General features: G+C 45.0%; 2 protein-coding genes across 2 annotated transcripts in view; one reads left to right on the plus strand and one right to left on the minus strand.

The window, feature by feature from the left end:
* The window catches only part of LOC137416461 (uncharacterized), a 46495-nt gene extending 35277 nt beyond the window's left edge, over positions 1 to 11218 (plus strand). Inside the window, exon 3 of the mRNA XM_068102060.2 lies at positions 1456 to 11218. Within this exon, the coding sequence (XP_067958161.2) occupies positions 1456 to 2153 (698 nt within the window). The 3' untranslated portion in view covers positions 2154 to 11218. The remainder of the gene's footprint in view (positions 1 to 1455) is intronic.
* A 2541-nt stretch (positions 11219 to 13759) lies between these two features.
* LOC137416460 (uncharacterized) overlaps positions 13760 to 27584 on the minus strand; it is a 35548-nt gene continuing 21723 nt past the window's right edge. Inside the window, exons 3-4 of the mRNA XM_078770496.1 lie at positions 26922 to 27043; positions 13760 to 22798 (exon numbers count right to left, since the gene is read on the minus strand). Of these exons, the coding sequence (XP_078626622.1) occupies positions 22101 to 22798; positions 26922 to 27043 (820 nt within the window). The 3' untranslated portion in view covers positions 13760 to 22100. The remainder of the gene's footprint in view (positions 22799 to 26921; positions 27044 to 27584) is intronic.

Consider the following 27584-nt stretch of genomic DNA (forward strand, 5'->3'; position numbering starts at 1 on the left):
GGGATTGGGTGGTGGATGGTTGTTATTTCGGGATTGGGTGGTGGGTGGTTATTGTTGTGGGATTGGGTGGTGGGTGGTTGTTGTTGCGGGATTGGGTGGTGGGTGGTTATTATTTCAGGATTGGGTGGTGGGTGGTTATTGTTTCGGGATTGGGTGGTGGGTGGTTATTGTTTCGGCATTGGGTGGTGGGTGGTTATTGTTGCGGGATTGGGTGGTGGGTGGTTGTTGTTTTGGGATTGGGTGGTGGATGGTTGTTATTTCAGGATTGGGTGGTGGGTGATTATTGTTTCGGCATTGGGTGGTGTGTGGTTATTGTTGCAGATTGGGTGGTGGGTGGTTATTATTTCAGGATTGGGTGGTGCGTGGTTATTGTTTCGGGATTGGGTGGTGGGTGGTTATTACTTAGGGATTGGTGGTGGGTGGTTATTATTTCGGGATTGGGTGGTGGGTGGTTATTGTTTTGGCATTGGGTGGTGGGTGATTGTTTTGTCGGGATTGGATGGTGGGGGATTATTGTTTCGGGATTGGGTGGTGGGTGGTTATTGTTTCAGGATTGGGTGGTGGGTGATTATTGTTTCGGGATTTGGTGGTGGGTGGTTATTGTTTCGGGATTGGGTGGTGGGTGGTTATTGTTTCGGGATTGGGTGGTGGGTGGTTATTGTTTCGGGATTGGATCGTGGGTGGTTATTATTTTGGTATCGGGTGGTGGGTGGTTATTGTTTCGGGATTGGGTGGTGGGTGGTTATTGTTTCGGGATTGGATCGTGGGTGGTTATTGTTTCGGTATCGGGTGGTGGGTGGTTATTGTTTCGGGATTGGATCGTGGGTGGTTATTGTTTCTGGATTGGGTGGTGGATGGTTATTATTTCGGGATTGGGTGGTGGGTGGTTATTGTTTCAGGATTGGGTGGTTATTGTTTCGGGATTGGGTGGTGGGGGAAATGAGGACTCTGTATTGCCTGTGGGGTGGGGGAGGGGGGGAGGGGAGGGTGATCCAGTGGGTTGGGAGGAGGTGGGGAATGTGAGGTTTTGAAGACTGACTGTTGGATAGGGAGGGGGTTGAGGACTCTGGTTTAGGTGAGGATGGTGTTGAGGACTCAGGTTCGGGTAAGGAGGGAGGGAGGCGGGGGGAGGGAGGGTTTGAGGACATGGGGTTGTGGTGGGGGGTTTGACTTGGAGTTGTAGTGGGGGAGGGGGTAGAGGACACAGGATTGTGGTGAGGGGTGGAGGGGTTCACTCGGAGTTGTAGTGGGGAAGGAATTGAGGACTCAGGGTTGCATTGGGGGTGGAGGGTTGATTTAATCTCACAACATATTTAGGGCACACATACACATAGACAATATGTCACATGTTACATTATGCGGAATTACCTGCTGGTTTTAATAGAGGATGCAAACATAGAGGTATTTGAAAGCATTCAAACTGACTTCCTTATTTTGTGTCTATGTACCTCACAGGTAGAGGAGCGGGGTTCGTAAAGAAGTTCCGCTGCAGCAAGTGCGCTTGCGCTTTCGTGACCGCAGCCGGTTTGCAACTTCACACGCAGAGGCATCACCCGGTTTCCAGCGACAAAAAGTACAAATGCAACGACTGTCCTTACAGCACAGAGAGCAAACGCAGCTTCCTGAAACACACGCGGATTCACACCGGAATAAAACCCTATATTTGCAGCGTGTGTGGCAAGGGATTCGGCCAATCGTCCAGCTGTCAGCAGCACGTGTGCAAACACAGCCAGGAGCGCCCGTACACCTGCTCGGTGTGCTCGAAGACCTTCTCCTTCCTGTCGGATTTCCGTCGGCACGCACGAATCCACACGGGCGAGCGTCCTTACGCGTGCACGGTTTGCGCCAAAAGGTTCACGGTGCTGTCCAATTGTCGGCAACACATGAGGATCCACACGGGGGAGCGCCCCTACGTGTGCACCGTGTGCGCAAAGGCCTTCTCCGATTCGTCGGGTCTTCATCGGCACACGCGAATCCACACGGGCGAGTGTCCTTACACTTGCAAGGATTGTGGCAAAACGTTCACAGATTTGTCGAACTGTCATCAGCACATGCGGGTCCACCAGCTAAAGAGAGTGTACACATGCAACGTGTGTGGCAAGACCTTCAGAGGGTTAGCGTACTGTAAAAAGCACGAGGCCAGTCACGTGTAAAGAAGCTTTATTGAACCCTTCTGTTGGGTGTGATCTGCCGTCTATCGTGAGACCTTCAGTGCTGAAATACCAAAGGATGAACCACGTGTGAGACCTTTGTATTGTCGCGTGTCCGGTTCCTTGACGTCAGGATAGCAATTTAACGGTTTTTGGGTTGTATTCACAGAGTGATCATTATAAATCGAAGGTGGTAGTTTTAACACTGGACAGGAATTTATTGAGGCCTCATCTCAAATAGTGCGTGCAGGTTTGGTCACCACTTCTCAGGAAGTACGTAGCTGCCATTGACAGAGTTCAGCGTAGGGATACGAGATTGATTCCGGGCCTAGCTAGACTCAGCTATGAGGAGCAGCTGAAGGAGACAGGACTTTCTTTACACATGAGAAAGGAGGTGATTGCAGAGGGATATGACAGAGATGTTTAAAGATAATAAAGGGTATCGACAAAATAAGTGCAGAAGAATTATTCAGCAGAATAGACAGTGACAGGAGCCTGAAACTAAAGAAGAGTGGATTTAAGGCAGGGGTCTTTCACTCAGAGAATAGTTAATGCATGGAATGGTCTCCCTCAAAAGGTAGTGGTAGGAGAAGCGGTAGATAGGTTTCAATTGCAATTGGATAGGCACTTAAGAGGCATTGGGGATAGAGGGGTACTGCGTACTGGGATATTGGTAGGACTGGTAGGTAGCTCGAGTCTGGATGGGTGATTGTGTACATCTTTGTTGAGTTTGATGTCTGTGAGCGTCTCACCAAGGGATATGGTGTGATTGGTCTTGTACATTCTTCACCATAAAACCGGCCCATCCAACCCCACCAATTTTTATAAAATAATAATGAGAAAAATACGAGCACACAAAAAACAACTTTCCCATTTTTAACACTTGTGATGTCCCTGAGCCTGCCACACTTTTCTCATCCCCACCCCTCTCCGCCATCCCCCAATGATATGAAGTCATTTGCTTGACCAATTTATTTAATGTGGTGTAAGTGTAGCACAGGCATGTTGGGCCGAATGGCCTCCTGCATCAAATTTACTTAACGGTTTCCATGGTCACGTTGTATTTCTGGATCACTCAGCCGGATCCCCAATCACTCCGCCGGAAATCTGGTCACTGCGCCGGATCCCCAGGTCAGCCCGCCGGATCCCCAGGTCAGCCCGCCGGATCCCCAGGTCACCCCGCCGGATCCCCAGGTCACCCCGCCGGATCCCCGGGTCAATCCGCAGGATCCCTGTGTCATTGTGCCGGATCTTGGGGTCACTGCGCCAGATCCCCGGGTCACCACGCCAGATCCCCGGGTCACCCCGCAGGATCCCCGTGTCACCCCGCCGGGTCCCCTGGTCACCCCGCAGGATCCCGGGGTCACCCAGCTGGATCCCCGTGTCACCCCGCTGGATCCACGTGTCACCACGCAGGATCCCCGGGTCACCCCGCCGGATCCCCGGGTCAATCCGCAGGATCCCTGTGTCATTGTGCCAGATCTTGGGGTCACTGCACCGGATCCCCGGGTCACCACGCCAGATCCCCAGTTCACCCCGCAGGATCCCTGTGTAACCCCGCCGGATCCCTGGGTCACCCCGCAGGATCCCCGGGTCACCCCGCAGGATCCCCGGGTCACCCCGCAGGATCCCTGTCACCCCTCCGGATCCCCGTGTCACCCCGCCGGATCCCCATGTCACCCCGCCGGATCCCCATGTCACCCCGCCGGATCCCCGGGTCACCCCGCCGGATCCCCGGGTCACCCCGCCGGATCCACGGGTCACCCCGCCGGATCCCCGGGACACCCCGCCGGATCCCCGGGTCACCCCGCCGGATCCCCGGGTCAATCCGCAGGATCCCTGTGTCATTGTGCCAGATCTTGGGGTCACTGCGCCGGATCCCCGGGTCACCACGCCGGATCCCAGGGTCACCCCGCAGGATCCCCGTGTCACCGCGCCGGATCCCCGGGTCACCCTGCAGGATCCCCGTGTCACCCCGCAGGATCCCTGGGTCACCCCGCAGCACCCCGCAGGATCCCGGGTCACCCACCTGGATCCCTGTGTCACCCCGCCGGATCCCCGTGTCACCCCGCAGGATCCCCGGGTCACCCCGCCGGATCCCCTGGTCACCCCGCCGGACCCACGGGTCACCCCGCCGGATCCCCGGTCACCCAGCCGGATCCCCGGGTCACCCCGCCGGATCCCCGGTCATCCCGCCGGATCCCCGGGTCACCCCGCCGGATCCCCGGGTCACCCCGCCGGATCCCCGGGTCACCCCGCCGGATCCCCGGGTCACCCCGCCGGATCCCCGGGTCACCCCGCCGGATCCTCGGGTCACCCCACCAGATCCTCGGTTCACCGATTGTTATCTCTGAAGATTAAACCGAGCAGTAGGCTTATGGGTGTAAGCTTTAATTACACTAATTAATCACAGTGTTAATTACCCTCACCAGAGGAGAGGGTATTGCATTTGAGTCCGTTTGTCTGTCTGTGTCTGTTTGTTTGGCTGTTTGTCCGCACAGAATAAATATGATTTTCTCTGTAACCGTTGGTCCGATTGACAGGAAATTTTCACCATAGGTGCAACTCCACCTGTAGAATTTTTTAATGATAATTATGACGTCATAGGTCACGTGGTTCGGTCGCCATCCTGGAAAAAATCGAAAAACTTTGCACCTCCATATCTCGGAAAGCTCTGAATAGAAAAAAAATTGAGACATGGCTCATTGTAAAGAACTGTCCATGGGGAATGAAATATACTAGTACCCTACTGCAAAGCCGCAATGAGCCGGCGAAGCCAAAGCCTCTTGCCACTATTTTACCCATCACTATGGCATAAGTAGGTTAGGTAGTTGGTAGTAGGTAGGTGTAGTAGGTACTGTACCTGGTAAGACTTGGTAAAAGAGAAGAGCAGACAGTCCTCCCCAATACCTACATACAATAAATGTCACAAGAAGCTTAAGGAAGTAACTATACAATGTGCTAGCTTAGCCTTAGGGCCTATTTTAAGAAATTTTAACTGGGCTTAACATACGTTTTCACAATATGTGTGTAGTCTTCCAACTTCAGTCGCTGTCAGGGCTGGTTCTCTCCGGGCACTGCGGCTTCCTCCACCAAAAGAAGTAAGCTTGCAGTCAGATCAGTGCCGACAGATCAGACGATGGCGCCGTTTCAACGGAAATGTGTGACTGTCGTTAATCAAACCGAGCTTTCTTTCTTTATGTAAATCGCTTATACCGGTACGTGCAGGACAACATCATAAATCAGACAAACCTACTGAGCATGGGAGCATGGGATTGAAGCCTCATTCGGCTTTTTAGGTCTACCACTAAAGAAGAGAAAAATTTCGAAAATGCCCCAGAGTCGCGACTGTTGCCGCGAAGGGTGCACGAACCGGAAGTTACGTAGTTCCACGGGCGCCTATTGAACTTTTTCGCAATTTTTTATGCATACTTCCGCATCCGCAAGATGGCGGCCTCCATGGAGAGATTTGGTGTGTCAAAGCTTCAAAATTCTCAAAGGATCCAGCAAAATCAGGCTTTTCAACATAAGATTGTGAATCAAAAAAAGATGGGTGAAACAAACTCCCGTTGAACTTTTTCGCAATTGTTTATGTATACTTCCACATTGGCAAGATGGCGGCCTCCATGGAGCGATTTGGTGCGTCAAAGCTTCGAAATTCTCAAATGATTCAGCAAAATCTGGCTTTTCAACATAAGATTGTGAATCAAAAAAAGACGGGTGAAACAAACTCCTATTGAACTTTTTCGCAATTGTTTATGCATACTTCCGCATCCGCAAGATGGCGGCCTCCATGGAGCGATTTGGTGAGTCAAAGCTTCAAAATTCTCAAAGGATCCTGCAAAATCTGGCTTTTCAACATAAGATTGTGAATCAAAAAAAGACGGGTGAAACAAACACCTGTTGAACTTTTTCGCAATTGTTTATGTATACTTCCGCATCCGCAAGATGGCGGCATCCATGGTGTGATTTGGTGCGTCAAAGCTTCGAAATTCTCAAAGGATCCAGCAACAGCTGGCTTTTCAACATAATACGTATGCGTTCGTTCACATCACCAGCTTCGCCGGCTATTAATGATGATGTCATAGGTGCCTCCATTATGACGTCATAATTCGACAAGTACAAAACTTCATCCTATCAAGTTGAAATTTCTTGAACGTCAAGTTGGCATAAATTGGTGGAGGAAAAAAATAATGATGACGTCATCGGTCACGTGGTTTGGCCGCCATCTTGCAAAAACCAAAAAACTTTGCACCTCTATATCTCCGAAAGCACTGTATCGAAAAAAATTGAGACATGGCGCATTGTAAAGAACTCTCCATAGGGAATAAAATATGTTAATGATTATGTCATAGGTGCCTCCATTATGACGTCATAATTCGACAAGTACAAAACTTCATCCAATCAAGATGAAATTTCTTGAGCATAATCTTGGAATAAATTAGTTTAGAAAAAAAATAATGATGACGTCATCGGTCACGTGGTTCGGCCGCCATATTTGTTTTAACACAAAAGCCTTAAAACCACTGAAAATACATCCTGGCGAGGGTTTACAATCTCTGATTGCTCTTTTTCTTGTTTACAATTGGTTTTCAGACCAATAAGAATTTGCCATGCCGATGACATTATTCGTTGAATATTCACGTATAAAAAAAATTGTTTAATGAAATATAATGGACAAATGGTGGTTGGACAGAACAAACACTTCAAAAATAATGCACATTATTAACAAGTAAATAACGGGGATGGGAACAGGGAAGGTAAATAACGAGCCTAGAGTGAAACTAGTTTATCTACCCCAACCCATGGTCCGACACATCTACTTATTTTAAAACCTATCGAGACAATTCCATGCAATCAGAGATGGGGAGAGACAACACAGAACAGAAACAAAAGTAGATTTAAACTACAGTTAAAAGTTTTCTTGAGAAAAAGGACATGGGAAGGGTTACCCCCTCGGTTTTCATCAACATCGAGGTTTATCCATGTATTTGCGCAATCACAAAAACTGTCAATTCTTCTCGGAGAAAGAAGACTTTTGGAACGATCTTTGAGGAAAAGATGCGCTAAACAAACTTTTTTTTTTGACAAAGTAATCTCAGGCATTACTTTGCTGGGCGCCACAATTTTGACCAAATAGCGATGTTCCTCTGCCCGGAGAGCAAACAAGTGATTTCAAAAATTTATACTTAGAATTCAATTAAAATAAAAGAAAAGTTTTACAAGCTGTAGGAAAAAAAGCATTTAATCAGAAATTTACCACCACTTATGCATTTGGGATACACCATCGTTTACACTGCCTTAAGTTAACAGGATAAATTAGTTATTCATGCTTGCTGTTTGCATCCTTTATGACATCCCTGAAAACAGCAACTTCCCTGCTTGAAATGATTTTTATTTTTATTTTACTGCCAGACAGACCGAAGCAATGTTGTATGCATGTGCACGCGGGACGAGACTCCGTACAATTTTGCCAAATTCAGAACTGAAGCACTGATAACCCTCCGATTTGTGTTCCAATTCGTCTTCAGTGTTCGCTATATTCAAAATATATAATTAGGTTAATACCTATTATTATTCCTAGAATTTTTCTTATTCTTCCACCAGACGTTCACTTCCAAAACTTTAAAATTAACGTTCTCAGCAACTGTTGGTCCGATTGACATGAAATTTTCATCAAGTGATCGGCTAGACATGTACAATTTTTTTTACTGCTAATTATGACGTCATAGGTCACGTGGTATAGGCACCATCTTGGAAAACACCTTCAACTTTGCCCCTCTATCTCCAAAACGACTCAATGGAAAAAATGGAGTCATGGCTCATTCAAAAGAACTCTGCGATGGGACCAAAAAACATGTTTATTTCGGATATGAAAAGTGCTAACGTTACGAAGTTAGAATTTGACAAATAGACCCCTTGATGCCACGAATATGATATTTTTTTACATGACCTTAGTGAAAAAAAATTCAGAATGCAAAAAATTTCGATGTCATACGTCACATGGTTTGGCCGCCATATTGTTTTTCATGAAAAAACACTAAAACCCATTTTTCTTCACAACAGCTGAACAGATCGAGCCCAAACTTTGCATGCAGAATCGCATGCCTATGCCGAACAAAAAGGTCCTGCTTGACGGCGTTGTACATCACATCGTTTAGGAGTTATGATGTTTTTAAGCATAAAAATTTTAAATCCTATCTCCTCCTTAATTTTTGAAGCTATCGAGGGGAAACTTTACACAAATGTTCTCCATGTGGGGAGGTTAAAACGTTACTTGGGAAGTTTCGATAAGTCACATGGTTTGGCCGCAATAAATAATTGAATGACAATCTTAAAAAGCTTCTATCTCTTGAACCGCTGCATTGATCGGCTTGACATTTTAATGTAATGTTGCTCTCATCGATGGGAATAGGTGTTTAAAATTTCAACATGATTGGTTGTACGGTCTGGAAGCTAGAAGTCGTTATTGTTGAAAGAAGAAGAAACGCAACTTTTTTTTTCAGGCCATGTAACTGATTGGTTTCCTGCATCGTAGCTTCACATACACTTGGTGATATCGAGAGATAAGAACACGAGAGAAGAATAAGGTAAGTTGGAAGTTTGTGGGATTTGTAGTTTTAAAGTTATCGTCAAATAAAGAAATCGCACCTTTGCTGAGGGCCATGCCTTAATTTCCCTTTGGCGCAAATTGTGCAGGCGGCCCATACAGGCTCATTTCAACTCGGAATTAAATTCGGCTTTCAGTTTTGGTAGTCGCTAAGGTAGTTGAATACTCGACCGCTGCAAACCTGGCGAAAATCGGATAAAATATGGTCAGGTATGGAATAATATGGTCAGGTCAGAAATTGGATATATAATATTTCAATAATATGAAATATGGTCAGGTCGAGAGGGGGGAATTAATTAATTAACACTGTACATGACGTGCAGCCTGCACACGGAGTGACCTCACAGGCTCATTTCAAACTCAAATTAAATTCAGATTTCAGATTTGACACTCTCGGGTATACCCACACTCGACGAAAACAAATTTGGCAAAAGTCCGACTATTTTTGACGAAAATATGACACGATCAGATTTTATATGGAGAACCCCCAAGTAAGCCTGTGTGGATGTGTATGTGTGTGGATGCATGTGTATGTGTGTGGATGGGTGTGTGTGGATGTGCATGTTTGTGTGGGGATGTATGTTTGTGTGTGTGTGTATATGGAGATGTGTGTGTGTGTGTGTGTGTGTGTGTGGGGGGGGGGGATGTGTGTGGGGGGATGTGTGTGTGTGGGGGAGGGGGGGATGTGTGTGTGTGGGGGAGGGGGGGATGTGTGTGTGGTTGTGTATGGGGATGTGGATTTGTGTGTGTGTGTGTGTGTGTGTGTGTGTGTCGGACCTTGATAGTTCCCCCATGCCTACATACTTTATATTTAGAATTCCCTTTCAGTTATACACAGCTATATAATAATGGACACAAGATGGCGCTATAGTTTTTTCTAATTAGCATAACTAATTAATGTGCAACTTTTTGCACTGACGAGTTATGAATTCTTCATAAGTGACTTTAAAAGTGGGGTTGTATCAAAGTGGGGTTGTGTCAAAGCAGGAAGGCGGAGGAAACCGGTCCTCACTGCCAGCAGTTATAAAGTGGCAGTTCTAGTTCAAGTTCAAATTTAGTAATTCCTCTCACAGAGTGTAACTAGAGATTCCAGACTGCTAGTTATTAGCGTATGCGTAGTGCAGTCGTTAAGTAGTGTACAACCCAGATGCGTAGACCGGGATGATACAGGACGACATCTACTTCCCCCTGCCCTGATGTGGATGTGATAGACTGACACAGTCCTTCAGAGTGACCCAATCACTTTCCCCCACTTCACACTGACCATGTGGGGTAATGAAGCTTGGGACTCTCCTCACCCTGAGGGTGAGTTTGGTGCTCGTCCAACAGCTGCGCCCTAGGCCGATGATGGACAAGCTGCGGTTTACAGGCCCCGTCTCTGCACTTGAACCGTCAGTGACTCAGAGCTCACGCCTCTGAAGTCCCAGGTCTTAGCACCTCGAGGGTGGTGATCCGATGAGGGTCTCTATGCTGTGTGCTGCTGGCACACCATGATCTCGAGTGCAACTCTTGCCCTTTGGGATTCCCAACTGAACTGATTAACTGAACGCCCACATCACTAACGTTCAACGTCACGCTCCGCCTGATTGGATCTTCGCAGAATGGATCGGACTCTGGATGTGTATATGGTGATGTTCGAATCTCATCGGTTGGCACGGCTCCGGTTTCCAGAGATATCAATCGCATCACATGTACCGCACAAGCCAACCAGAGCAGAGCCCATCAGTCCTTTGACATGACGCCATTTTGAATCCAATGCTATTTGAAGAAGCAAGGCATATCTGGATAACTATTCTAATTAAATTACCCATTACCCGCTCGGTTATCTTCGTTACAGTATCGTGATAAGATTACTATATTTTTAAACGATTGTATGCAATTTTATAATATTGGCGGTTACCTTGGGTCTCGTACCTGCAGGATGACCTTTTTTGATCATTGCCTAGAATCCCCTAGATGAAGAAGAATCCCAGCATTCCCCAATCCCTTACTTTGAAGAATTTCCCCTCGTACACCCAAATGCCTGGAAGTGAAGGGAATTGTATACCTGCCCTATGTTCTGCTTTCACTGGAATTATTTTGTCATTCAGGTCAACATTAAGACCCCCTCGTTGGGATTGGAATGTTTGTTTTGTTTTTGCCAGGATTGAAAAACATTATAAATGGCACAACTATGAAATCTTAACACCTCCCGATTCTCCTTGTTGACCATCATCCAAAAGAGGAAGACCGATGTCGTACAAGACCGATGTCTTTGTAAGAGGCAATGCGCTTCCGGTTGGTGGCTTTTCGTGGTCCAAGGTGTCGGGTAAAGGATTTCCCTGGAGGTTTTCTTTCTCGGTGATGAAGTTGTGTTGGAATGCTTTTTGTATGGAAAAGTAATGTTCGACTAAATTGTAATTGCTATTAAATGAGGCCTAACCTATCATTAAAATTGCCTATAAAGGGTGTGGACGAAGTCATTGTGTCCTTTTGTCCAATTCCTTGGCCTTGCTTTGAGCATTTTCACATTGATGATGCAAGTGAGTAAATGGTACTGCGACGACTCTAGATGACGTGAACGGGGTTTGTTGATTGGAGATGAGGTTGTGCGGAGACGGAAGGAGAAAAGATCCCAACAGCAGTGTACATGAGCAGTATGGGGATGAAGGACCGCGATGTGAGTCTGCTCTGCACTGATATTGCTTTCCTTGAGGAATTATCCCCAACCTGGAATGATAGTGCGTCCTTCTTCAAATGCACGAGACAACCAGCTATTCCACTGTTCTGTGCTTCCTGCTATTCCACTGTTCTATCCTTCCTGTGGTTCCATGTTCTGTCCTTCCTGCTATTCCCCTGTTCTGTCCTTCCTGCTATTCCCCTGTTCTGTCCTTCCTGCTATTCCCCTGTTCTGTCCTTCCTGTGGTTCCATGTTCTGTCCTTCCTGCAATTCCCCTGTTCTGTCCTTCCTGCTATTCCACTGTTCTGTCCTTCCTGCTATTCCACTGTTCTGTCCTTCCTGTGGTTCCATGTTCTGTCCTTCCTGCTATTCCACTGTTCTGTCCTTCCTGCTATTCCACTGTTCTGTCCTTCCTGCTATTCCACTGTTCTGTCCTTCCTGCTATTCCACTGTTCTGTCCTTCCTGCTATTCCACTGTTCTGTCCTTCCTGTGGTTCCATGTTCTGTCCTTCCCGCTATTCCACTGTTCTGTCCTTCCCGCTATTCCACTGTTCTGTCCTTCCCGCTATTCCACTGTGCTGTCCTTCCCGCTATTCCACTGTTCTGTCCTTCCCGCTATTCCACTGTTCTGTCCTTCCCGCTATTCCACTGTGCTGTCCTTCCCGCTATTCCACTGTTCTGTCCTTCCTGCTATTCCACTGTGCTGTCCTTCCTGCTATTCCCCTGTTCTGTCCTTCCTGCTATTCCACTGTTCTGTCCTTCCTGCTATTCCACTGTTCTGTCCTTCCTGCTATTCCACTGTTCTGTCCTTCCTGCTATTCCACTGTTCTGTCCTTCCTGCTATTCCATCCGTGTCCCTCCAGTTATTACATCACTCAAGCTCTTGCTATTCCATCCGTGTCCCTCCAGTTATTAGCGCTGAGGAAGCGCCTCTAGCGAATGACTTCCAGCCAGTGTAACGCGAATTCCTGTCACAGGAATTCTGAGATCATATAAGTGTGACGCGGCAGTTCCTGATTGGTTCGTGTTGGGGAACCCCTTCTCGCTGCCGGCGTGACGTAAATTCGCGCACGCGCACTGGTGAAGCGCGAGATTCGGCCCAAGGTTCTTCTTATTATTTATTATTATTTTTGTATACAAGATCGAGGCTCGAACCATGATCGAGGCTCGAACCATGATCGAGGCTCGAAATTCCATGCCCGAACCTCAGCGCAATCCAAGAGGATTCACTTGTTACATCACTCAAGCTCTTGCTATTCCATCGTGCTCGTCCTGCTTTGGGCCCTTTATCAAGCTTCTTCCATGGAAAATGCTTTTTGTTTTGTTTTGAATTTGCATCATTTATTTACTTTTCAATCCAAATTTGAGGATAAAGTAAATGATGATCGCACGGCCTGGCTACCTGTGTTGTACAGTCCCATTCCAACACACTCCACCCACAGCAGGTGAATTTCACATTTGTCAACTTTTCGATCACACCAAGTGCTGACATTCAAAAGCCAAAGTTAACAACAATTAATTTACGTACCATGGAGATACTGTGGGTTGGTAGGGGATCCTATAGGTATCGCACAACTCTAAGATGTCTAACCTGGATTTGAATTACCGTCCCAGGTAGAACCTGTCTTCCCGGTGTTTCACAGGCAAGGTGATTCATCGACGTGTGTGACGTCCCTCGGTTGGATGTTAAACTGGGAATCCCATCTGCCAGCATTCGCTGGTGGATGCTGCGGATGTTAAAGATCCCACGGTGTTCTTCGCGAAGAGGAGGCGAGTTATCGCCGGCACCCTGAACAAGCTACAAATCCATGCCCCAACTACTTTGTCGAGCAGCAGACCTCGCCAGAAGGTTCGTGAAAGACTTGGGCTAACAACTTCACCCAGGCAACCCCACAGGAAGGTGGGATTTTTTCTTCTGAAGGCATTGACACGAGCCAGAGAATACACTGGGTGGGTTGCCTTTGCACTTCCCAGCGGTAGTCATGGCAGCGGTTTGTAATTGGACCAGGGAGCCTGAGCATCATTGACCCGCAAGCGAAGCTGTTCCCTCTCTGCCTGCAGACTTCAGTCGATATTCTGAGCGCTGTAGTGTGTGGAGCACCAACCCTAACAGTTTCGCACTACCTGGGCAAATTGTACAGTATCTCGTCCCAAACGCGCGCATGCGTTCCGTAGTGGTGAAGCAATCGTTTGTCTACCTGTCTCGGTCAAACAAAATCTAAAATCATTCCAAACAGGAAACTTGTTTTTAAGGACGTCATAAAGGACACAAAGCACGAATGTAACGTGTCAATTAAAGTGGTGTAAAAGACGCTGCATCAATGGCGGTAAACTTCCAGATTATTTTTTCTTTAACTTTTCAAATCTATTTTATTTCAATTGAATTATATACAGGAACACTGGAACTTTGTTTTCCAATTCATATTCCAAATGTAAAATTCAATTCATATGAAGGTGTTCCTCCATCATAAACCACCTGACGACGAAGGACGAACAAATGAAAAGAGGTGACCAGGGAGAGGGGGAAGTCACAATAACCTGGAAAATGGGAGGGCTTAAGAATGGGGTTATTTGGGGTCGAAAAGATTCCACTCACTGTTAATGTTCATAAAAACATGACTCCTTACACTCACTGTTAATGTTCATTCAAATATGACTCCTTACACTCATTGTTAATGTTCATAAAAACATGACTCCTTACACTCACTGTTAATGTTCATTTAAACATGACTCCTTACACTCACTGTTAATTTAAACATGACTCCTTACACTCACTGTTAATGTTCATTCAAATATGACTCCTTACACTCATCGTTAATGTTCATAAAAACATGACTCCTTACACTCACTGTTAATGTTCATTTAAACATGACTCCTTACACTCACTGTCAATGTTCATTTAAACATGACTCCTTACACTCACTGTTAATGTTAAATTAAACACGACTCCTTACACTCACTGTTAATGTTAATTTTAACACGACTCCTTACACTCACTGTTAATGTTTATTTAAACATGACTCCTTACACTCACTGTTAATGTTCATTCAAATATGACTCCTTACACTCATCGTTAATGTTCATAAAAACATGACTCCTTACACTCACTGTTAATGTTCATTTAAACATGACTCCTTACACTCACTGTTAATTTAAACATGACTCCTTACACTCACTGTTAATGTTCATTCAAATATGACCCCTTACACTCATTGTTAATGTTCATAAAAACATGACTCCTTACACTCACTGTTAATGTTCATTTAAACATGACTCCTTACACTCACTGTCAATGTTCATTTAAACATGACTCCTTACACTCACTGTTAATGTTAAATTAAACACGACTCCTTACACTCACTGTTAATGTTAATTTTAACACGACTCCTTACACTCACTGTTAATGTTTATTTAAACATGACTCCTTACACTCACTGTTAATGTTCCTTTAAACATTCCTTACACTCACTGTTAATGTTCTTTTAAACATGACTCCTTACACTCACTGTTAATGTTCATTTAAACATGACTCCTTACACTCACTGTTAATGTTCATTTAAACATGACTCCTTACACTCACTGTTAATCAACGTTCATTTAAACATGACTCCTTACACTCACTGTTAATGTACATTCAAATATGACTCCTTACACTCATTGTTAATGTTCATAAAAACATGACTCCTTACACTCACTGTTAATGTTCATTTAAACATGACTCCTTACACTCACTGTCAATGTTCATTTAAACATGACTCCTTACACTCACTGTTAATGTTAAATTAAACACGACTCCTTACACTCACTGTTAATGTTAATTTTAACACGACTCCTTACACTCACTGTTAATGTTTATTTAAACATGACTCCTTACACTCACTGTTAATGTTCCTTTAAACATTCCTTACACTCACTGTTAATGTTCTTTTAAACATGACTCCTTACACTCACTGTTAATGTTCATTTAAACATGACTCCTTACACTCACTGTTAATGTTCATTTAAACATGACTCCTTACACTCACTGTTAATGTTAAATTAAACATGACTCATTACACTCACTGTTAATGTTAATTTAAACATGACTCCTTACACTCACTGTTAATGTTAATTTAAACATGACTCCTTACACTCACTGTTAATCAACGTTCATTTAAACATGACTCCTTACACTCGCTGTTAATCAATGTTCATTTAAACATGACTCCTTACACTCACTGTTAATCAACGTTCATTTAAACATGACTCCTTACGCTCACTGTTAATCAACGTTCATTTAAACATGACTCCTTGCACTCACTGTTAATCAATGTTCATTTAAACATGACTCCTTGCACTCACTGTTAATGTTCATTTAAACATGACTCCTTACACTCACTGTTAATCAACGTTCATTTAAGCATGACTTCTTACGCTCACTGTTAATCAATGTTCATTTAAACATGACTCCTTGCACTCACTGTTAATCAACGTTCATTTAAACATGACTCCTTACACTTATTGTTAATCAACGTTCATTTAAACATGACTCCTTACACTTACTGTTAATCAACGTTCATTTAAACATGACTCCTTACACTCACTGTTAATCAATGTTCATTTAAACATGACGCCTTACACTCACTGTCAATGTTCATTTAAACATGACTCCTTACACTCACTGTCAATGTTCATATAAACATGGCTCCTTACACTGTATGCTCATCCTGTGCAAGTGCCAAAGATAATTATTTATTTCATTGTCGCATTCATCGATCCATCCGTTCGTCCATTTCGAGCAGGTATCCTGTAATGCAGGTGCTTGGCCTTTTATCGATCAAGTGAAGCAATTTGTGGCACCATTTTATAACTTGTTGGTCATCATCGTGGAACAAACCGTACAAACGTATAGCAGCGTGGTGCAAATGTGGCGAAAGAATATCTTTGGGGTAAGGCTGAGTGCATCATTACGTGATGGTTCATAAGATTAATGGCCTGGCAGGATAGCTGATGCACCTCTCCCCCCTTGGAAACACCAGCATGGCGAGGGATCTTTCATTTCCGACCAAGCTGTCTAGCATGGGTTCAAATCCCAACCGAGCTAAAAACTGTCGTCCTTGATCCCCACCTGTAGAATTTTTTTCATGATAATTATGACGTCATAGGGCACGTGGTTCGGCCGCCATCTTGGAAAAACCGAAAAACTTTGCACCTCTATATCTCCGAAAGCGCTGCATAGAAAAAAATTGAGACATGGCTCTGTGAATAACACTCCATGTGGAATAACATATGTTAATGATGATGTCATAGGTGCCTCCATTATGACGTCATAATTCGACAAGTACAAAACTTCATCCGATCAAGATGAAATTTCTTGAGCATAATCTAGGGATAAATTGTTGGAGAAAAAAAATGATGACGTCATTGGACACGTGGTTCGGCCGCCATATTTGTTTTAACACAAAAGCCTTTAAAAAAAACACTGAAAACACATCCTGGCGAGGATCTGCAATGTCTGATTGCTCTTTTTTGATCATTGCAACTCTTTCCAACGTTTGTATGTCATGTTTCGATGCAAATAAAAATGCACTTTGCACTTCCTGTATTAAAAAACAACTTTATTAACTCGAATCCCTCTCATATCCAACCTCCAACTCATCTACTCGCCTCAAAACCTTTAAGTAACGGAATGTGCGTGTGGGATCAAAACTTTCCGAAATGTGCATTGTACACCAAAGGACGTTTGATAAAACTCGCATTTAGTAAGCCGTCGTGGTAAACCGGTACAACACATGCCCAATGACATGCAAATACACTGTGCCATAGCAGCACGCAAAGTACGTGGGGTCGTGTCCAAATAATTTGGCTGGTTAGGGATCGCTCGAGAACCAGACTCGGTGGGGTCAAGGTTAGAGCATCCGCTCTGAGTTTGGGATGTCAGTGGTTCAAACCACAGCCACGTCATACCAAAGACTATTAAATAGGCCAGAGTGGGCCGATGGTCATCTCTTAAGGTTGTAGTTCAGGCCTCTGCTGATTTGGGGGACCCTCCTGGGAGCACCTTGATCCCCTGGGAAGCCCCCTGATCCGAAATCTAAAAATCTGAGACCGAGGGATCCTGCAGACCATCGACTAGAAGGGCTGGTATCGGGTTTCAGAGGAATCTGTTGGAAAATAATGGACGAGCAGAAATCGAAAGTTTCAAGGGGGTAACATTCAGGGGTGCGCTCAGAATTAGAAGGATAAGAGCATGGCCAATGCCATAGGTTGGCATGCATGGGGAGGAGGAGGTTCCACCTTGAGAAATGTTCCACTGAGTGTGGTGAGAAAAGCAGCGCCATTGTTGTGAAGTCGCTGATACCCAGAGTGCCCCAGGAAGTGACAGCACTTCCGCCAAGCTCAGTCTAACCATCCTATGTTACGTCTCGTGTATTCTTATGTATGTCACGTGTGTGTAACAGCTCCACTGCGAGCGATAGGAGGAGGAGGAGGTTCCACCTTGAGAAATGTTCCGCTGAGTGTGATGAGAAAAGCAGCGCCATTGTTGTGAAGTCGCTGATACCCAGAGTGCCCCAGGAAGTGACAGCACTTCCGCCAAGCTCAGTCTAACCATCCTATGTTACGTCTCGTGTATTCTCATGTATGTCACGTGTGTGTAACAGCTCCACTGCGAGCGATAGGAGGAGGAGGAGGTTCCACCTTCAGAAATGTTCCGCTGAGTGTGGTGAGAAAAGCAGCGCCATTGTTGTGAAGTCGCTGATACCCAGAGTGCCCCAGGAAGTGACAGCACTTCCGCCAAGCTCAGTCTAACCATTCTATGTTACGTCTCGTGTATTCTTATGTATGTCACGTGTGTGTAACAGCTCCACTGCGAGCGATAGGAGGAGGAGGAGGTTCCACCTTGAGAAATGTTCCGCTGAGTGTGGTGAGAAAAGCAGCGCCATTGTTGTGAAGTCGCTGATACCCAGAGTGCCCCAGGAAGTGACAGCACTTCCGCCAAGCTCAGTCTAACCATCCTATGTTACGTCTCGTGTATTCTCATGTATGTCACGTGTGTGTAACAGCTCCACTGCGAGCGATAGGAGGAGGAGGAGGTTCCACCTTCAGAAATGTTCCGCTGAGTGTGGTGAGAAAAGCAGCGCCATTGTTGTGAAGTCGCTGATACCCAGAGTGCCCCAGGAAGTGACAGCACTTCCGCCAAGCTCAGTCTAACCATCCTATGTTACGTCTCGTGTATTCTCATGTATGTCACGTGTGTGTAACAGCTCCACTGCGAGCGATAGGAGGAGGAGGAGGTTCCACCTTCAGAAATGTTCCGCTGAGTGTGGTGAGAAAAGCAGCGCCATTGTTGTGAAGTCGCTGATACCCAGAGTGCCCCAGGAAGTGACAGCACTTCCGCCAAGCTCAGTCTAACCATCCTATGTTACGTCTCGTGTATTCTTAGGTATGTCATGTGTGTGTAACAGCTCCACTGCGAGCCATAGATAATAACAAAAAAGTCTTCAGCCTTTCCCTATCACTACAGAGTTACGGAAACTATTGATTACCATGACCGATCAAAAGAGCCATCGCTTCCATCACTTCGATCTCCAGTCAAGAGTATATAGACCATGTCCAGGCCACTCCACTCTTCATGTCCTTCTTCTGCTTTCTCAGCAATGGATCGAATCCCTGAACCTCAAGCACCAAATCACAATTGCCATCCCTACAGGATTAAAGTGGTGTCTCTCACACTTTACCCAAAAAGGTTATTGTGGATTCTCCCATAAGGCTGAGCGAATCATCAATGGCTAAACTCTGAAGGATTCATTGAAGGAATAGAACCGAATCTACGTCCCGGCCACACTTGCTCCTTACGCCAGTTTGACAGATCTTCACCTCGATCCATCTCGGGTTGTCCTCCACTCATCTTTGCGCAGGATCTCCTGGGAGGGTTTCGCTACAGGCCTTGGAGAAAGTCAAATTTGATTTGTTGATCGTCAATCGTTCGGCCATCCAACTCTCGTCTGAGAGAATCATGTTCGAGTTGTACAAAGATATTCCGTAACATGCATCGTGGACTTTACCAGGAAGCGAAGTGTTTTCACCTAAAAACACGAGCAAAGGTAAAGGATCTCAACGCGACATATCTCCATCACGTGCGAACCAAAGACACCTTGAAGATGTTAGAGGAAGACTTTACGAAGTGAAGATTCAGCAAGTACCAGATGATGGGCCTAGTGGCCTCCTGTGCCAACGTTCCTTCCAAGAGAGCTTGCATTAAGCATTCGAACACCGAAGGATTCATTCCTTCAATTCGGAGCAATTAATCGACAGCTTGGACATTTTCGATCGACTCGCCTGAATTACTTGTTCTTTGTCTGCAATGTGAGCCGAGCTCGAACAGGTATACAAATGTCTGCTCAGGATGTCCACACTTTTGCTGAAACAAAAAGAAAGAATCATGAAACATTCACCAGTGAGTGTGAACAAAAATGTTCACTCTGAAGGATTCGTTGAAGGAATAAAACCGAATGTACGCAATCACAATTTGACAATGAACCGGTTGTCCGGGTTACATTGTGCGGACAATATGGACAGCCTTCCTCGGATAATAAAGTGACTGCATCTACTTTTACCGAAACTCTTCCTGTTTCTCTCCCTGACCAATCACCACCACAGGCAGACTATTAATGTCCACCTTGGGTTATAACTACATATGGTGTCCAATCAACTATCATGGCTGCCTCTTCTTCCTCATTTTAAGCATACTATTTGAGTGTTTCTCTTAAAAAATAGGTGGAGGATGGCGGACAGATGGACAGACAGAGTAAACCCATATTCCCCACCGGTGAAATCGTCTTGTATTGGAATGGGAAGTAGAATTTATTTTAGTTTTTCTCTTCGGGAGAAAAATATGTAATATGCACGGGTGAGGGGAGGAGAGAATCTGCATGGGAAGGGGGGGGGGGGGCACGTGTAGAATCTGCATCTTGGAGGGGGGGGGGGTCCACATACCCCATGGGAGAGGGGGCAGGAGTAACCGCACCTTGGGGGGATCAGGTAGAGTTCCTTTCATTATCTAGTGTCAAGCAAAGTGTCGCTTTGTTACCTCCGTCACCAAAGGTGGATGGAGGTGATGTTTTCACCCCTGTTTGTCCGTTTGTTTGTTTGTTTGTGAACAAAATATCGCAAAAAGTTGTGGACGGATTCGGACGAAATTTGGCAAAGATGTAGCGTATGTGACAAGGACGAAAGGATTAGATTTTGGTGAAGATCCGGATTCGGATCCGGCTACTAGAATTTTTCAAGTGATTCTTCACGATTGGGAGATGGGGCCAAAAACGATACATTGCGGGATATCTGAAAAAGTTATGGACGGATTCGAACGAAACCTGTCGGACAGGTTGTGTGTGTGACAAGGAAGAATCGATTCAATTTTGGTGAAGATCTGAATATGGATTCGGATATGAGAATTATTTAATTCTTCAAGTGATTCTTCACCATTGGGAGATCGGGCCAAAAACTATACATTGCGGGATATCTGAAAAAGTTATGGACGGATTTGGACGTAACTTGGTGGACCGGTTGGGTGTCTGACAAGGACGATTCGATTCGATTTTGGTGAAGATCTGAATATGGATTCGGATATGAGAATTATTTAATTTTCGAAGTGATTCTTCACCATTGGGAGATGGGGCTAAAAACGATACATAGCAGGATATCTGAAAAAGTTATGGACAGATTTGGACGAAACTTGGTGGACCGGTTGGGTGTCTGACAAGGACGATTCGATTCGATTTTGGTGAAGATCTGAATATGGATTCGGATATGAGAATTATTTAATTTTCGAAGTGATTCTTCACCATTGGGAGACGGGGCTAAAAACGATACATAGCAGGATATCTGAAAAAGTTATGGATGGATTTGGACGAAACTTGGTGGACCGGTTGGGTGTCTGACAAGGACGATTCGATTCGATTTTGGTGAAGATCTGAATATGGATTCGGATATGAGAATTATTTAATTTTCGAAGTGATTCTTCACCATTGGGAGACGGGGCTAAAAACGATACATAGCAGGATATCTGAAAAAGTTATGGATGGATTTGGACGAAACTTGGTTGACCCGGTTGTGTGTGTAACAAGGAAGAATCGATTCGATTTTGGTGAAGATCTGAATATGAATTCGGATATGACAATTATTTAATTTTTTAAGTGATTCTTCACCATTGGGAGATCAGGCCAAAAACGATACATAGCGGGATATATCAAAAAGTTATGGATGGATTTGGACGAAACTTGGTGGACCGGTTGTGTGTGTGACGAGGAAGAATCGATTCGATTTTGGTGAAGATCTGAATATGGATTCGGATATGAGAATTATTAAATTTTTTAAGTGATTCTTCACCATTGGGAGATAAGGCCAAAAACGATACATAGCGGGATATCTCAAAAAGTTATGGATGGATTTGGACCAAACCTGGCTGACAGGTTGTGTGTGTGACAAGGAAGAATCGACTAGATTTTGGTGAAGATCTGAATATGGATTCGGATATGAGAATTATTTAATTTTTCCGAAGTGATTCTTCAACATTGAGTGATATGGCCAACCAGGCGGATGTATATGCTCTCTACTGAGTGCCGTTCTAGTTTTGTTTTGTTTTACCTTTGGACCAACGAGGACCAAGCCACGTGAGGCGAACCCACCGATACGTAGTGCTTCACACGTGGGTGGCCATGTGCTTCTTACAGTAAGATAACCGGCTAAACGCTTTCCCACAAACTGTGCATGGATACGGCTGCTCCGGGCTATGGATCCTCCGATGTCGCTGAAAATTTGACAAATCGCTGAAGGTTTTGCAGCACACCAAGCACGCGTACGGCCGCTCGCCGGTGTGTATCCGCGTGTGCTGGTTCAGAGATGATAATTGTGGGAACGTCTTGGCGCACACCGGGCACATGTAGGGGCGCTCCTGGCTGTGGATCATCATGTGTCGCTGAAAGTTCGAGGCGTAGATGAACGTTTTACAACACACCGTGCACACGTACGGCCGCTCTCCCGTGTGGATCCTCGTGTGCTCCTGAAGAGTCGACGAATGAGAGAAGGTCTTCGAACACACCGTGCACGAATAGGGCCGCTCCTTGTTGTGGATTCGCATGTGCTGCCTGCGATGCGACGAGCGACCAAATGCTCTTCCGCATATCCCGCAGGTGTGCGGTTTATCCCCCGTGTGGATCCGAATGTGTCTCATGAAGGCGGATTTGTTGTCGGAAGCGAAAGAACAAACGTTGCACTTGTAGTTTTTGTCGCTGGAAACTCTGCGATGCCTCCTCACGTGCACCTGCAGAGCAGCCTCGCTGGTAAAACTGCTGGAGCACTTGGTGCAGGTGAACGAGCCGGTGGGCTCCAACTGTTTCCCTGCAGAGACAAATAACATGGAAAACGAGAGATGTGAGGTTTTCATCCAAGAAAGTAAAGTTCAAATCGACACTTTGTACACCTGATGACTGCCACGGATGGAAGGTTCCTGAAAGTTTGTGCAGTGCTTGTGGCAATATCTGGTACCTCCAGCTGAGCAAAGAATTCTGGGTATTTCCAAGGTGCCGGCGAACATTGCATGCTGAAGGTCCTTATGAAAGAAAACATCAAACAAGGTTCATATTACAGGAGATGAGATGCACAGGTAGGATTCACACACCTGTCATGCAGAAGGGTATATGCCGAGTGGTGCAAAAAGGTTTGGAAATGGACAAGTACAGGGCCTAGATGATGACTGTGTTCATGTGCAACTATGAACAGGGACTAGATGATGACTGTGTTAATGTGCAACTATGAACAGGGACTAGATGATGACTGTGCTCATGTGCAACTATGAACAGGGACTAGATGATGACTGTGTTAATGTGCAACTATGAACAGGGACTAGATGATGACTGTGCTCATGTGCAACTATGAACAGGGACTAGATGATGACTGTGCTCATGTGCAACTATGAACAGGGACTAGATGATGACTGTGCTCATGTGCAACTATGAACAGGGACTAGATGATGACTGTGTTAATGTGCAACTATGAACAGGGACTAGATGATGACTGTGCTCATGTGCAACTATGAACAGGGACTAGATGATGACTGTGTTCATGTGCAACTATGAACAGGGACGAGATGATGACTGTGTTAATGTGCAACTATGAACAGGGACTAGATGATGACTGTGTTCATGTGCAACTATGAACAGGGACTAGATGATGACTGTGCTCATGTGCAACTATGAACAGGGACTAGATGATGACTGTGTTCATGTGCAACTATGAACAGGGACTAGATGATGACTGTGCTCATGTGCAACTATGAACAGGGACTAGATGATGACTGTGTTCATGTGCAACTATGAACAGGGACTAGATGATGACTTTGTTCATGTGCAACTATGAACAGGGACTAGATGATGACTGTGTTCATGTGCAACCAAGAACAGGGACTAGGTGATGACTGTGTTCATGTGCAACCAAGAACAGGGACTAGGTGATGAATGTGCTCATGTGCAACCAATAACAGGGACTAGATGATGACTGTGTTCATGTGCAACCAAGAACAGGGACTAGATGATGACTGTGTTCATGTGCAACCAAGAACAGGGACTAGGTGATGACTGTGTTCATGTGCAACCAATAACAGGGACTAGATGATGAATGTGTTCATGTGCAACCAATAACAGGGACTAGATGATGAATGTGTTCATGTGCAACCAAGAACAGGGACTAGATGATGACTGTGTTCATGTGCAACCAGGAGCAGGGACTAGGTGATGACTGTGTTAATGTGCAAACAAGAACAGGGACTAGATGATGAATGTGCTCATGTGCAACCAAGAACAGGGACTAGGTGATGACTGTGTTCATGTGCAACCAAGAACAGGGACTAGATGATGACTGTGTTCATGTGCAACCAAGAACAGGGACTAGGTGATGACTGTGTTCATGTGCAACCAATAACAGGGACTAGATGATGAATGTGTTCATGTGCAACCAAGAACAGCGACTAGATGATGAATGTGGTCATGTGCAACCAAGAACAGGGACTAGATGATGAATGTGCTCATGTGCAACCAAGAACAAGGTCCAGATGATGAATGTGCTCATGTGCAACCAAGAACAGGGACTATATGATTATTGTGCTCATGTGCAACCAAGAACAGGGACTAGATGATGAATGTGCTCATGTGCAAACAAGAACAGGGTCCAGATGATGAATGTGCTCATGTGCAACCAAGAACAGGGACTAGATGATGAATGTGCTCATGTGCAACCAAGAACAGGGACTAGATGATGAATGTGCTCATGTGCAACCAAGAACAGGGACTAGATGATGAATGTGCTCATGTGCAACCAAGAACAGGGACTAGGTGATTAATGTGCTCATGTGCAACCAAGAACAGGGACTAGATGATGAATGTGTTCATGTGCAACCAAGAACAGGGACTCGGTGATGAATGTTCTCATGTGCAACCAAGAACAGGGACTATATGATGAATGTGCTCATGAGCAACCAAGAACAGCGACTAGGTGATGAATGTGCTCATGTGCAAACAAGAACAGGGACTAGATGATGAATGTGCTCAAGTGCAAGCAAAACAGGGACTAGATGATGACTGTGCTCATGTGCAACCAAGAACAGGGACTAGATGATGACTGTGCTCATGTGCAACCAAGAACAGGGACTAGATGATGGCTGTGCTCATTTGCAACCAAGAACAGGGACGAGATGATGAATGTGCTGAAGTGCAAGCAAAACAGGGACTAGATGATGACTGTGCTCATGTGCAACCAAGAACAGGGACTATATGATTATTGTGCTCATGTGCAACCAAGAACAGGGACTAGATGATGACTGTGCTCATTTGCAACCAGGAACAGGGTCTAGATGATGAATGTGCTCAAGTGCAAGCAAAACAGGGACTAGATGATGACTGCGCTCATGTGCAACCACGAACAGGGACTATATGATTATTGTGCTCATGTGCAACCAAGACCAGGGACTAGATGATTAATGTGCTCATGTGCCACCACGAACAGGGACTAGATGATGACTGTGCTCATGTGCAACCACGAACAGGGACTAGATGATGAATGTGCTCATGTGCAACCAAGAACAGGGACTATATGATTATTCTGCTCATGTGCAACCAAGAACAGGGACTAGATAATGAATGTGCTCATATGCAACAAAGAACAGGGACTAGATGATGACTGTTCTCATGTGCAACCAAGAACAGGGACTAGATGATGACTGTGCTCATGTGCAACCAAGAACAGGGACTAGATGATGAATGTGCTCATGTGCAACCAAGAACAGGGACTAGATAATGAATGTGCTCATGTGCAACAAAGAACAGGGACTAGATGATGACTGTGCTCATGTGCAACCAAGAACAGGGACTAGATGATGAATGTGCTCATGTGCAACCAAGAACAGTGACTAGATGATGAATGTGCTCATGTGCAACCAAGAACAGGGACTAGATGATGAATGTGCTCATGTGCAACCAAGAACAGGGACGAGATGATGAATGTGCTCATGTGCAACCAAGAACAGGGACTATATGATTATTGTGCTCATGTGCAACCATGAACTAGATGATGATGATGATGATGACGACTGTACTCATGTGCAACTATGTTCTGTGACACCCCCAAACATGACCAGCGTTTGATAGGCCATTTTGGATAATCGCCACATCGATCAATCATGTTGTAGTGGAGCAGTTAGGGTTCGGCACGGAGAAGTGAGAAGTGCTGAAGCAATCCCATTTCATGGATTATTAAAGCTGTGGATTTGGAGTTTATTAAATCTCTGTGGATTTGGAGCTGTAGAATTAACCTCAGGTGTAACCCCATTAGCAATGAATCGACAGACGCCAAGCTTCAGCTACAAAACCAAATTATTTCATTCTCAACCATGTTGCGCCACAGACCAGCTGCACAGGTGCAGAACTAGGTTCCTGGGAGTTACTCTCTCCTAGGACACGAGGTGGAGGCATCTCTTCTTTGGGGAGACCGGGTCCATTACAATGCACATGCTTGCTATAGAAATACCTTTACAGGCCAATTACATCCGGATTTTAAGGTTCGTTCCGACTTTGTGGAGATTTGTAACAATTTCCATTTTTGCTAAGTTTGAGAGGTTCTCAATCCGAAAACCAGCTTTTCCATTTATTTATTTATTTATTTTTGTATACAAGATCGAGGCTCGTGCAAGAGCTAACATTAATCACAAAAAAAAAAAAACGGACACTTAAAACATATAATAAAGGGCGCGGGAGACAAGATGGGGAGAGAAAGGGATGCACAAGTACAACATTTGAGAGCAGGGACATCGGGAGATCTGTGGGAGGGAGAGGGCTTGGGGGAAGGAAGTTGTTTGATTTGAATTTTTTTTATTTTTTTTTGCCATTTCATATGGAAGCTGACTCGTGGGTTCGATGGCGAGTTGTAATCATAGAGGTAAACTTTGGGACAATTCCAAGTTTGTTCAAAGTACCTGTGCACGGCTGGTCCTTTGCAGTGTTTTCTGGATCTGCGATCTCTGTCCCAGTCCTCATACTCCTCGTCACAATGCGAGATTTATCCACAAACGGTAGAGGCGAAGGTGGAGTAGAGAATCTGCAAGGAGAGAATGTAGGAAAGCGTGAGCGATTGGAATGTTTCCAGATCTTTACACAATTACATACAATTCGTATACGGCCAGTTTTTATTATTATTTTTGTATACAAGATCGAGGCTCGTGGAAGAGCTAACCTTAAAGACAAAAAAACAAACGGCCACATAAGACAAAATAAAGGGAGCGGAAGACAAGATGGGGAGAGAGGGAGATGAGGACAGTTCTCCTGAGGATTAGGCCGTGACGTGTAAATTAACGAGTTAACAAAGTGCTTATTCGTGACAATTTCTGGAACAGGTATTTCCAAGAATCAGTGTTTACAGGGACAAGAAAGAGGCCAAGACTTTGTGTAAACTTGGACATCAATGTCAGAGTGGAGAAAAGTTTCATTCTCTACATGGACACAAATCGCTTCATGTTCACCGGATAAAACAATCAAACTCTTATTTTGTGTTATTTAAAAAAAAATCATCTTCAAAGGAAACTAAACAGACATAAAATTAAATACTTTGATCGCATCAATATATAACAACGTCATTTCGG

Source organism: Myxine glutinosa, chromosome 1, assembly GCF_964187855.1.
Source record: "Myxine glutinosa chromosome 1, kmMyxGlut1.1, whole genome shotgun sequence".
Classification (NCBI taxonomy): domain Eukaryota; kingdom Metazoa; phylum Chordata; class Myxini; order Myxiniformes; family Myxinidae; genus Myxine; species Myxine glutinosa.